The following is a 13,115-nucleotide window of genomic DNA, read 5'->3' as shown; positions in this document are numbered from 1 at the left end:
GGTCCTCTCGATCCGATCTAGTGACCGATCCTGGAAACGGACACTAGAGATGGGCAAGGCTGCCCGTGCCCACTGACAGCATCACCCGGCTCAGGCCCGCAGGCCACTCCGGGCCCAGGGCAAGCACAGCCGTGCAGGAAGGGGCCGGGCCGGGCCCCGTGGGTGGGGGTGGGGGGTTCCTGGAACCAGCAGGCACCTTCCCTTAGGGCACTCTTCTGTCCTGCAGAGAAACATCACAAAAGACCTCCAAGCTGCTTGTAGTCTCCATTTTTTATTTTTTTTTTTTTTTACAAAAACCCAACGTAAGACCATTGTGCTCATGACTGGAAAAGGGGTGGGGTGGATGGACATGGCATGAGAACTATCAGAGCTTGCCCCTTCAGAACACGAGCACTGCATAGAGGAGCGCCCGCCTTCACACGGGCAGGCCGCTCCGGAGGGACGACTCCTCGGGGCACGGCGCCCGGCCCTGGCTTGAGGGGCGGTCCACACGGGCGGAGGGCCACGGCGCAGGCCTGGTGGGCGCCTGGGGCTCTCCTCAGGTGGGTGTCTCCCACTGGGGAGCACGGATGCGCTGGGCTCTGGGAGCGCAGACGGCAGCGGGTGGTCACGGGACAGCTGAAGAGGCTCGTGTCTGCAGGGCTGTGGCAGGCTCCAGGTATCAGCCAGGTGGCGCAGACAACTCTGGACTCCCCACGCTGAACAACAGGCATCAAAGGCACTGGAAGCCTGGATCTGGGCGTCCCCCCTAACCCGCCTCGCAAAATGTGACGGCTGTTCTCTGGGAGACCGACCAGGCCCCCGAGAGCCCTGCACCCCCCGCCTCTCGCCGCGAGGAGTGTCCTTTACAGACGCGGCTGGTGTCCACCAGAGCCTGCAGTCCGGGTCCTTCAGGTCGGTGTCCCGTTCAGGTCCGACAGCGCCCCCTCGTCTGCGCTGACATCACCGCCCCCCACCCCTGAGTGCCCCGTGACGTCATCCACCAGCTCAGAGCACCAGTTCCTCTGGATCTGTCCCTGACACTCAGGGACCCCTGCCCTGGCTCCACCTCGGGGGGTCCTGACACAGCTACTTTCTCACCAGGGACCCCGTGCTCAGAGGCAGTCCAGGAGTTCCTCACATTAAAAGAGACAAGATAAAAATAGCAGCCACATTTATAGCTCAAAACACCACACTCTTTGGCTTCCCAAAGGGAAGAAGGCTACTACTAAAAAGAATCAAGTCCAGAGTCAAAGAAGGAGTAATTAGAAAGTCAGGAGGCGCGGTCTGGACCCCTCCGCTGGGCTGCCGAGCAGCAGAGCTCATTTCCTAGGAAGCAGCCTCAGCAGGGCAGACACAGGGAGATGCCAGCAGGGACGTCAGGGAGACACAGCCCGGTCCTGTCCCCCGACGGGGCGAGCCCCTCAGGTCAAGCAGCCCTCCGGGGGGCGCTCCCTCCAGGACAAAGCTGGCTTCAGGTGACACCTGAAGAGGACCCCCTGGGGGGCAGGCAGGTCAGAGAGGGATGTGCCCCCTGGACACAGGCGCAGGGAAGGTCGAGGTCCAGGAAGACGGAGCTGGCTTAAGGCATGTGCGCGCCCAGGACAGGCCCGGGCTTGTGTTCAGTCACTGAGGGAAACCTCCTAGACTCAGCCTCACTGGAGGAAACGGGGGGTCCAGAAAGCACGGCAGAGGTCACGTGCTACATCCCAGCCAAACGCCAGTGAGACCACTCTCTTCAGTTCCCCTACTGCTGCCACCACCAGAAAAAAAAAAAATTAGCTTCCTTCTATTTCAGCCCAGGAAGAGGGACTGAAACCCACAGGGGGAAGTGGTAATATGGGAGGTGAACACCTGTTCAATTTCAGGCTGGATTTGAGCTTAACCCAACAAATCCTATGCTCCCATCATTCTGACATACACCAAACCAACCCCGGGACGGGGGGGCTGGCACCCACCCGGGCTGAGGGATCCAGGAACTACAGGATGCGGGTCCAGAGCGGGTGGGTAAGGTGAATTTCACCCAGGTATCATCCCAAGGCAGGTGCCTTGCTGTGGCTCCCGGCCAGCCGGGTGGGGATCAAAGGGTGCTTGCTCACTTGCTCTGCGCCAGAAAGAGTCGGCCGACCTGCAACCAACCACTCAGACCCCCCTGAAGTGTAGCCGCCAGGCATCTGCTCTCTACGAGAGAGAACCTTCAGGAAAGTCTGCAGCCAAAGCACAACAGGTCTTTAAAAGGAGGGTCGAACAAAGTGAACAATCTGGGGGTCTGTCTGCAGGGCTCGGTCCTTCCTGTCTTCACTCTCAGACGGGGGGAGAGGGGGAGCCAGGTCAAGTGCGCAGACAGCACACCCAGCAGGGAGTCCCTGACCCACCTGTCCCCCGCAGGGAAGCTCAGCTGCCCCCAAATACACAGGCCCCATCCCACCAAGCACTCGAGTGACAGGACAACTTGAGCCACAGAGCACTGTTGGCAACAGAGAGCGGGGAAGGAACCAACCCACAGGTCTTAACTCAGGCAAGACCCCCAGGGCCACGCCCGCCCTTTCTTGTTTCTGCACACAGGGGCCCCTGGGGAGGACAGAGACCATCTTTAAGGATGAGCCAGATACAGGAAGGCCAGGATCCTTCTCTACCAAAATACAGACCACCACGGCAGGACCCTCACTTTGTGAGATGGGCAGAAACGCCAAGCTCCCCCTCAAGTACATACATATGTATATGTCTGTTAGTGTGTGTGCATATATCCGTATACACCCACATATATACACACACACACGTATGTGTATATACACACACACATATATAAATAAACCTTGAATGGCAAATCTGAAACTTTTTAAATAATAATAATAGTTGTTAGTGAAGTAAAAAACCACGAGCTGGCTGTGCCGGGCTCGTGAGCCGTGTGAGTGACTCCCCAGAGCCCAGTGGTCCTCAGTGTAAGCTATCGTCAGTGCCCTGTTTAGGGAACCCTGGTGGCCTGGGACCAGGTTTCCGGGCCCAGCGCCGCCGACCTCAAGAGCAAGGCGGCCCGCCCCTCCCACCTCCCTGCTGCCTCTCCCAGCAGAGGGCCCGGCCCGACCAGCCGGTGGGCGTCCGAGGCCCTTCAGTGTCCAGGGACCCCGGGAGCCCCTCCGTGGCTCCGCTCCTCCTCACTCCGCCACGCAACGCCCCTAGATGAACTTGAAGCACTTGGTCTTGTCGTGGGGCAGGCGGGTCTTGAAGAGCACAGAGTCCACGCGGAACTGCGTGTACAGCAGGGGCATGTAGCCGTACACCTTGACGAAGAAGTTGATGCACTTGTGCCGCTCATGGAAGTGGGAATCGTCGTGGGACAGAGCCTGAGGGCATCCCGGACATCGGAAAGTCCACCGTGAGGTCACCTGGGAGCGGGAAGAGAGGGCAGAGGGTGAGAACCTCGGCCCCAGTATTGACAGAGGCCCTGCGGCTCAGCCTATGAGGCCTCCGTTTCCATGGCGATGAAGCAGCGCCCGAGGCCCATGCTCACTCAGAGTCCTCTTCCTGCCAGGGACATATTCAACACCTACACTGCTGGTAAGGATGTGCTTTCCAAACGGTCCACACTTAACAGATATCGAAAGCCTTGAAGTGTTCAGTGTTACTTATCTCAGTGACTCTACTTCTAGTATTTCTCCTGGTTGCACAGCCAGATGTTGTAGGTACAAAGTTGTTCAGTTCACTCATGTTTTTAACAGCAAAATACTAGAAAACTACCCATCAAAAGGGGACTAGTTAAATAAGTATAAAATACTACACATCCATTACAAAGAAGTTTTAAGAAAGTCATATTTAAAGACAAGGGAAAGTGATCATACTATAGTTTACTGGTTATTATTATGATGAAATTTCAAGCAATTAGAAAAGCATGCAGAGGAATACAACAGCTTCACTGTCAACCACACAGCAGAGCAGATAATATAAGCCCCCTCGGCAGAGGATGCCTGAAAAGGCAGGACGAAATATAGAAACCATCTCTTTAAATATACTGGCTGAGCTTGTAATGAAAGAAATGAAATCCTCAGAAGTCAAAGGAGTGAGAAGGCTTGAAAATCCAGAGAGACAGCTAGGAGCTCCAGTCTTCCCGAGGCTGGGGCAGCCACTGCCATCAAATCAGATCAGAGACTTTCTGAAGCCTGGGACCCAGCGGAAGGCCACGTGAGTGGGAGGCAGCCCCACAGAGCCAGGTGGTAAAGCACTGCTTCCTTCTTAGTCTGAGCTCCAAGAGGAGGAGGAAACATCCCCTCTGAGAAACTATAACCTCAAGCCGGCCTCACACAGCTGAGGCTAGAATTTATGTCACCCGTGTGTCCCAATATGCTAATTTAGCGTGAACAGGTCTTAAGCAGGTGGTGAGCCCAGGCACACAAGAGAAACAAGTACAAGCCCTCTCAGATCCAGGCCTCAAAGAAGTGCCGTAAGTAGCACCCCAAGGAATATGACCTCACAGTCAAAAATCACACAGCAGGGATGAGTCATATGAATGAGAATATGAAGAAAGAAACAGAACCAAACACTGCAAAACAGCAGGATTCTCAGACAGAGACAGTAACAGTAAACGTGTCTCATATGTACAATACAATTTTGAAAGATTACTCAAAGTTTGATGGAAGAAACAGGGACTATCAAAAAAGTTCGTGTGGATATGAAAAAGAACCAGAGAAGGACTCCCCTGGTGATGCAGTGGTTAACACCACACTTCCAATGCAAGCAGTCCGAGTTCAGTCCCTGGTGAGGGAACTAAGACCCCACATGCTGCACGGCACAATCAAAAAAAGAAAAGGAAAAAGAACCAAATAGAATAACAGAAATGGAAATATATAAACTTATTGTGATCATCATCTCATGATGGTTTGTAAGGCAAATCATTAAGTTGCATGTCAATTACATCTCAATAAAACTAGGAAGAAAAAAAGTATACTGAATTAAATCAGATAACTGATGGGTGAAGAGAAAATTAGTGATAAAAAGTATACTAAAATTATTCCCAGAATGGAAAATACTGGGAAAAAGCTTTAAAGAAATATGAAAGCAAGATGAAGAGACTAGGAGGGCTTCCCTGGTGGCTCAGTGGTAAAGAATCCGCCTGCCAATGCAGGAGACACGGGTTCGATCCCTGATCCGGGCAGATCCCACAGGCCTCAGAGCAACTAAGCCCATGCGCCACAAGTACTGGACCTGCGCTCTAGAGGCGGGGAGCCACAACTGCTGAAGCCCGCACACCTAGAGCCCGTGCTCCGCAAGAGGAGAAGCCACCAGAACGAGGAGCCCCGGCAGGGCAACCGGAGAGTAGCCCCGCTCCCCACAACTAGAGAAAAGCCTGAGCAACAGTGAGGACCCAGCACAGCCACAAATGGAAAATAACGCCATTTCAAAAAAAGACTGAGAGACATGGAAGGAGGTAACTGTATGATTCCATTTATTTACAGTTGAAAACTGATCCTGGGACAGAAAAAAGCTATCATTCCTGCAGCGGAGCTCTCCTTCCTGCTCTGAGCTGAGCCACCTGCCTCCTGGGGCCCAGCGCACACTCTGCCCTTCTGGGTGGATCCCTGCAGGAGGGCACGTGCAAGGCAAGACACTCCTGAAATACAGATTACATCAGAGGGGACCTGTCTTAGCAGATACAAAAAATAACTCTAAAGATATGACAATTAGTGTGAATCTGGCACGTGAGCAAACTGGACCAACAGACCAGAATGAAGAACGCTTGAATAGACCCACGTGCACACAGAGGTCCGCTGAACGACTGACCAGCACTGCACGTCGCTGGGTGTGGACAAACTAAGTGTGCAATGAACACTGCTTAGGAGACAAACATGAAACTGGGGCCCTATCTCACATCACACACAAAAATCACTTCCACAAGGATTGGCGATTTAAATACAAGGCGAAACCTAAAACTTTTAGAAGGGTATGGGGGAGCCTCTTTAAGACTCTGGGGCAATAAAAATAAACTACAGTCACAAGCATCAACACTGACTGAGCCCACAGACTGACTTTTTAAAAACCTAATCGCAGAGGGACACTAACAGTCTGACTTCGTTTACATAAAGTTTAAAGACACTAATCACTTAGCAATGAATGAGGGAGTGAAAGTCGCTCAGCCGTGTCCAGCTCTTTGCGACCCCATGGACTATACAGTCTGTGGAGTTCTCCAGGCCAGAATCCTGGAGTGGGTAGCCTTTCTCTTCTCCAAAGGATCTTCCCAACCCAGGAATTGAACCCAGATCTCCCACATTGCAGGCAGATTCTTTACCAGCTGAGCCACAAGGGAAGCCCAAGAAAACAGGAGTGGGCAGCCTATCCCTTCTCCAGGGGATCTTCCCAACTCAGGGATCAAACCCAGGTCTCCCACAGTGCAGGTGGATTCTTTACCAGCTGAACCACAAGGAAAGTCCTAGAGATAAATACACATCAGTAAAAACGCTTTTCTTTTTAAGGGAGGAGGGGAAGGGGATTTTTAAAACCAAACTCAGGGTAGCAGTTATCAATGGAGGGAGGCAGCAGGCCGGGATTACCGAGGTACATATACAGGAGTTGGTAGCGAGAATGTTAAACTTTTTTATTTTCAGTTATCATTTTTATTGCACAGGTATTTGTTTAAAGAATCAAGGGACTTCCCTGGGGGTCCAGTGGCTAAGACTCTGCTCTCCCAATGCACTCTCAGGTTCCATCCCTGGTCAGGGAACTAGATCCCACATGCCACAACTAAGATCTGACACAGCCAAATAAATATTTCCAAAAGAATCAAATATGGCTATACATGTATGAAACATACACTACTATTGGTTTAAAACGTATGAATGAAATGTTATGCTTAAAGGGGGGAAGACCATAACAAAACAAGCAAACCCACCAGGTTTGTCAAATATTGACACTTTGTCCTATTTGTTTTAGACTACATATATATTTTTTTTTCTTTTTTTTGCAAAAGAAACAGAATATTACAAAGAGTTAATCCATATGCTACCCTCCTTTCCTCTACTGCAATGTCATGGGGAACATGACCTTCAATTATACTTGACAAAACCAAACTTTCTTCAAAATAAATGTCCCAATGTATACACCCACCAGCCCTGATCAACAGCCCTACACAACCTTTCTACCATCTGGTACCATCACACTTTCATTTCTGCCCACTTGATGGGTATAAACTATATCACATGGTTTTAACTTCCATTGCCCTGATTATTACAGAAGATTAGCATCCTTCCACATGTTCATTAATCATCTAGGTTTCCACTTCACTGAACTACTTTCTTACATACTTATTGAATCCAGTGAGTAGTCTTCTCCTTTGGAAATCCTTTATCTGGGTATCAATTCTCTGTCATGTATCAGCACTGTAAATGTCACAGTCTGGATATAGAGTTTTTTGAACAAAGTTTTGAACTTTAATATATTCAAACCAATCAATCTTCTCCTCTAGACTCTGTACTTTTTGTTTCTCTTTGTCTATATCACAAAAACACTTCTGTATTTTTTGTTAGAAGTTTTAAAGCTTGCTATTAACATTAGGTTAATTAACCCATCTGGAATTTACTTTGTGTATGGTATGACATGTACTTCTGTTCCATACAGAAAACCAGTTATTCCCACACTCATTTACAGATGCCACCTTTATCACATGTCAAGTTTCCCTGTAGACATGGGCCTGTGTCTGCATTCTGCCCTGTACCACTGATGTCGGTCTCTGCGCCAAGATCACAGGGACCTGTCCTAAGTATGTACTTTAATACCGAGCCACGCTTTCTGACAGGGCAAGTTCCCCTCTTCTTCACTAGTGCCGTAGCCATCCTGGCTCTTCGCCTTTCAATACAAATCTGAGGATCTGTTTGTCAAGTTTCACTCCAAATCAAATTAAACCAAATGAAGTATCCTACTAGGATTTTTTTTTTTTTTTGATGGTGTGATGGTTAATTTTATTGCCACCTAATAGGATTTCAATTAGAGTTACACCGACATTTTAGACTTGGGGAGAACTGCTATCCTGACCATATGAATGTGAATGTGGTCTCTACCTCCATTTATTTAGTGGGTAACCTTATCTTACTACTGACTTCAACAGGGACCTTCTAAACTTTCACAATTAAGTGTAATATTTGCTGTAGTATTCATGCAATGTTACGCGTTTTGCTTAGGTTGTGTCCGACTCTTTGCAACCCCATGGACTGTAGCCCACCAGGCTCCTCCGTTCATGGGATTCTCCAGGAAAGAATACTGGAGTGGGTTGCCATTTCCTTCTCCAGGGGATCTCCCTGACCCAGGTATCGAACGCCAGTCTAACGCACTGCAGGAACCACCAGGGAAGGCCCCATGCAGTCAATAAATTCTGGAAATTCTCATATTGTATTTTCAAGACTGCCCCTCCCATCTTACTGTTCCCTTTCTGGCACTGTGTTAGATTTTACAGCCTTCACATCTCTTCATCTTTCTTATTTTCCATCTCTTTGTATCTCCATAATACCTTCTCAGATAATGTATTCACATTATTCACACATAATCTACTAGGTCATTAACTTTCTCTTCAGCTGTCTTATCATTTTATCCCATTCACAGAGACTGTCATTTTAATAACTATAATTTTCATTTCCAGTAGTTCTATTTAAGTTTTTAAATCTGCATGTTCTACTTTCTTTCTGAATATATGTTTTTTCCTGAATAACTTTAAAATTATTACTACTATTATAAACTGAGAAAAAAATTAACATTGGATGGCCCATCCTGTTAATCACAGCTGAAGAATAACCACCACCCACAGCCAGGATCAGCCATCAGAAGTCTAGCTGCTAGAGTTGAAACTGAGGAGTGATCATGACCGCAGGCCAGGGCTCCAAGGGACACTCGCACCAGAGATAAAACTCAGAAGGAGTCATGACCCCCAGAGGTCCCTTCACAGGAATCCACCACCCCTTCCCCCACCCTCCCTCCCACCGGCAGTTCTCTAGACATCCTCCAGTTTACAGCCAACAGTGTGGCACTTACTACTCTCCCCACCAGCTTTGACTGAAGTAGGAGACGGCGGTCAAGGGCTTGGAGAAGGAAGGCTGCCGTCAAGCCACATCTATGTCCAGTATCCTACTTCGCTCTCCTTGTACCGCATCTCAGATGCCAGCACTCAACCTCGAGGGGAAAAGTCTCTTAACCTGCAAATGACTCCACTCTGGCACAAGAAGAGGTATTTATACTGCTTTTATAAGGCATTTTCTCTTTATATATGCTCCTTTTATAAAGGTATTTTCACTGAAGCAGTGGTTTCCAAATAAATGTTTTTAATCATGTAACCCACTACTAAAAAAATGTTGTGATTGCAACCCCAGTATATTTATTAAAAAATATATATATATCTATATACAGGAACTTCCCTGGTGGTCCAGTGGCTCTGTAATATACAGAGAGAGTGAGCTGGGAAAAAACTGAGGGCAAGAGGGGAAGGGGCACCAGAGGATGAGACTGCTGAGTGGCGTCACTGACTCCACGGACCCGAGTTTGAGGAAACTCAGGAAGACAGTAATGGACAGAGAAGCCTAGTGTGCTGGAGTTCATGGGTCACAAAGAGTGGGACATGACTGAGCAACTCAACAACAACTGTGTGTGTGTGTGTGTGTGTAACATAATAAAACATACAAAAAACTAAGAAGAATAAAGCAAATTGTATACAGTGAAGTTTGAACACTTACTGAAGCAACATCATGGATTATATTTTCCACAGGAATATTTCAAGTAATTTAGTCTAAGGAAAGTTCTGCTTAGTAATGGTAAGGAAAATCCTTAATAGATGTTGAGAACTTACTCAGCATTAATATTAAGACGCTTACTTATGTATCCTCTCTCTTCTTCCTTATCCCATAAGCCATCTCCACCTGTCTTCTCAATGCTTTAGGAGTTTTTCATCCTTTATTCTGAATGAAGTCTATTTACACTCTAGATCTCTCCTCTTCAAAAAAATAATAGTACATTATTCAAAGCAACAATATGAAACTAACTCTGTGTGGTTTGTTCAGTCAATATTGTCAAGATATTAACATTATTGAAAGAATACAACTATCACCTAAAACAGTCATGCCTTCCTAATTATAACATCAGAAGGGACAGTGAAAATTTGAAGTATTTAAAGCAAAAAAAAAAATTACTACTTTATAATATAAAATAGTATATATACACTGATAAAATTAGGTAAATTAATGAAAATACTGAGTTCAAACTGGTTCTATAATATGAAGTAAATAACTGGCCTCAGAATTTGAAGACAGGCTCAACTGAGTGAACCTCTGACTTTAAAAAGTCCTTCTAATTTTCCAAGTTTTCACTTTTGCTGTTCAGTCACTAAGTCACATCTGACTTTCTGCAATGCCACGCTCCCCTGTCCTTCACTATCCCCCAAGTTTGCTCGGATCTATGTCCACTGAGTCGGTAATGCTATCTAACCACCTCATCCTCTGCAGCCCCCTTCTCTTTTCTCCTTCAATCTTTGTCAGCATCAGGGTCTTTCCATTGAATCAGATCTTCACATCAGGTAGCCAAAGAATCATGTATACCGTAAGCAAATTATTTCCACCTCACTCTCTACACTGGAGAGATGTTTAACCAATGAAACAGTGGCCTAATAACAGAACAAACATGCTTCCATGAGATGAAAAATGCACCATATCTGTGAGTGCTTAATGTGACTGATGGTATTATTAGGTACCTAATCACTCAGCTACTTTAAATTTTCATGAATAATGTCTTATGATCGACTAGGGAGTTATAATTAGAAAGCAAACATCTGGCTGGAGTCCAGTCCCTGGTTACACAATAAAGGATAAATAAGGAACAGAAAAGTGCACCAATCATTAATTTCTTTTTAAGACCTTTGCCTCCCTTCCTTAGAATTTACAAAGAAGTATGCTTTTTTATCATTTACTATCAGATCTACCACTGTACCTGGAAAACATGTTATTTTATATAAAAATACTATCATCACTCAGAGTTTAAAAAAAAAACACACAATTTGGTGCATTATTTTGCTAATTATTCTTCTCTTACGAGGCTTTAGCAGAAGGCTAAAGAATCTAAGAAATTATGTGGTAACCAGGAGTTAAGTTATAACCCTGAGCCACACTTGGCAAAAGGCTGGAATAGGTATGCATGCATAAAGCCCCAAGGGCTTCTCCATTTGTCGGTTATGCTTTGTTGCTGGAATCAATGTTCTCTAGTTACCACTCTTGCTTAAAACTAAAGCTACAATTTGACCATCATTATTAGTACAGCCTAGTGGCTACTTAGTCTAGAACTTACATTCAAAATGTACAATAAGAAGAATGAAATATACACCAAATTATCATTTACTCATGGCCCTAATGATATCCATGAAGGTAAAATTATTTTATAAAATTAAATAATACGATTTTTTGATAAGAACGTAAGGACATCAAGTGTGAATCTATAACTTAAAAGACTGACAGAGCATAGTCATAAATACTATTAATTGGAACTGACAGATTCTCTAGTATTAACTGTTACAAGCCCTTTACCGTAGCCCTCATCAGGAGAGCTTCCACTTGTCTGAATCTACAATGATGACAGAGATGGTGATGGGACTGGTCTTTATGAAAAGTATGAAAAGCACCGAGTATGAAATTGTTAATAGTCTGGTCAAATCTATTCACCAACTCAAAGACAGAGAAAGAACTCAAATTTCTACAAATTTGAGGGTACGTGTGTTTTGTATAAATACCTTATGAAGAACTTAGGTGCTGGGCACTATTCTTACAGTTTTATACACTTTAACTCAGAAATTCTTACATTTTGGGTGCCAAGGACACACCACCTTCCATTCTGATTTGGCAACCTGGGGAAGCCTGTGGACCCTCCTTAGAATGCTTTTAGACACGTAAAATGTAAGAAATTACAAAGGAAACAGCAGAAGATGAGATGGTTAGATGGCATCACTGACTCAATGGACATGAATCTGAGCAAACTCTGGGAGACGGTGGAGAACAGAGAAGCCTGGCGTGCTGCAGTCCATGGAGTCACAAAGAGTCAGACACGACTGAAGGACTGAACAACAATAACAGTGTAAACAGGTAATGCTGAAACACAGAAATATATGTACTCTTTTAAAAGTAACACAATCTAGGGAAAAGTTCGTAACTGCCATAATTTCAAAGTGATCAAAGTTAACAATACTTCACAATAAACATAATGTGATATGAAAATATCTGTGAGCTCTGGTGAACAATCAGTCACCACCAATCCTCTTATGAATTACAGCCTGTTTTATAACTGATAAAAAGGATAAATTTTAACTCAAGACCAGCGAAAATTAGAGATGTAACATTTCCCCATTCAAATTCCAATCACTGATTTCTATCCATTTACACCTTAAGAAGTGAAGACCCGCATTAAACCCTAAGGTGATCCTATTTGGCTGGTGGCCTCATCATCCCATTTTACAGATGAGGATTCCGAAGTACGGTGAGTTACGCACCGCACGACCACAAAGCACGTGAAATGAGTGCACATGCACCCCCAGTCCCGTAAACGGTGGGGCCTTACCTTGATGGGGGGTTTCCGAGTGATGTGGGAGACGAGGAAGTTCATGGCGATGTCCTCACAGTTGATGTATTCATCCACCATATCTCGGATGGCCTGGGGCATCACGTAAGAATACAGGTAGGCATAATACTGTTGGGGCAGAAACAGAAGCACATACTGTGTTAGAGGCCACAGTTCTTTGGCTTTCAGCAAAAACACGCACAGCGCTGTCAGGAAGCGTGTTGTGGCGGAGGCTGGGTGTGGCAATCTCCAGGGAGCACCACTGGCATTTAGGGTTGGGTCCAGGGGTGCTGAGCACCGGCAAGGCAGACCTCCCGCACTGAAGAATCAGCCTATCCAAGCTGCCATCATCACCCTCTTTGGGAACCAAACCTTCATGCAGTCTCCTTGGTACCACAGTGATCCTGCAACAACACAGAGATCTATCAAATCCAGCTGGACACTAGTTCAGCTGAAAGCGTTCTGACGAAGCAAAGGGGAAGCGAGGGGGAAAGTCTGGTTATCTCTCAGACCTCAGTAAGTCACTGAGGGATGAGCCGTCCAATCCCGCAGCGCCTCACTCCTCAGTCTGG

The 13,115-nt window shown here is 46.3% G+C and overlaps 1 protein-coding gene across 3 annotated transcripts in view; it reads right to left on the bottom strand.

Annotated features, from left to right (window-relative positions):
* Positions 1-258: 258 nt before the first annotated feature.
* EXTL3 (exostosin like glycosyltransferase 3) overlaps positions 259-13,115 on the bottom strand; it is a 126,260-nt gene continuing 113,403 nt past the window's right edge. For all 3 annotated transcript variants that reach the window (XM_043486651.1, XM_043486652.1, XM_043486650.1), the window contains exons 6-7: positions 12,544-12,672; positions 259-3,365 (exon numbers count right to left, since the gene is read on the bottom strand). In XM_043486651.1, coding sequence (XP_043342586.1) covers positions 3,156-3,365; positions 12,544-12,672 — 339 coding nt within the window. In that variant the 3' untranslated portion in view covers positions 259-3,155. The remainder of the gene's footprint in view (positions 3,366-12,543; positions 12,673-13,115) is intronic.

The sequence above is a fragment of the Cervus canadensis genome, chromosome 14 (genome assembly GCF_019320065.1).
Source record: "Cervus canadensis isolate Bull #8, Minnesota chromosome 14, ASM1932006v1, whole genome shotgun sequence".
Lineage (NCBI taxonomy): Eukaryota > Metazoa > Chordata > Mammalia > Artiodactyla > Cervidae > Cervus > Cervus canadensis.
The sequence above is the reverse complement of the archived record's forward strand: the minus strand, read 5'-3'. Positions and strand labels throughout refer to the sequence as shown.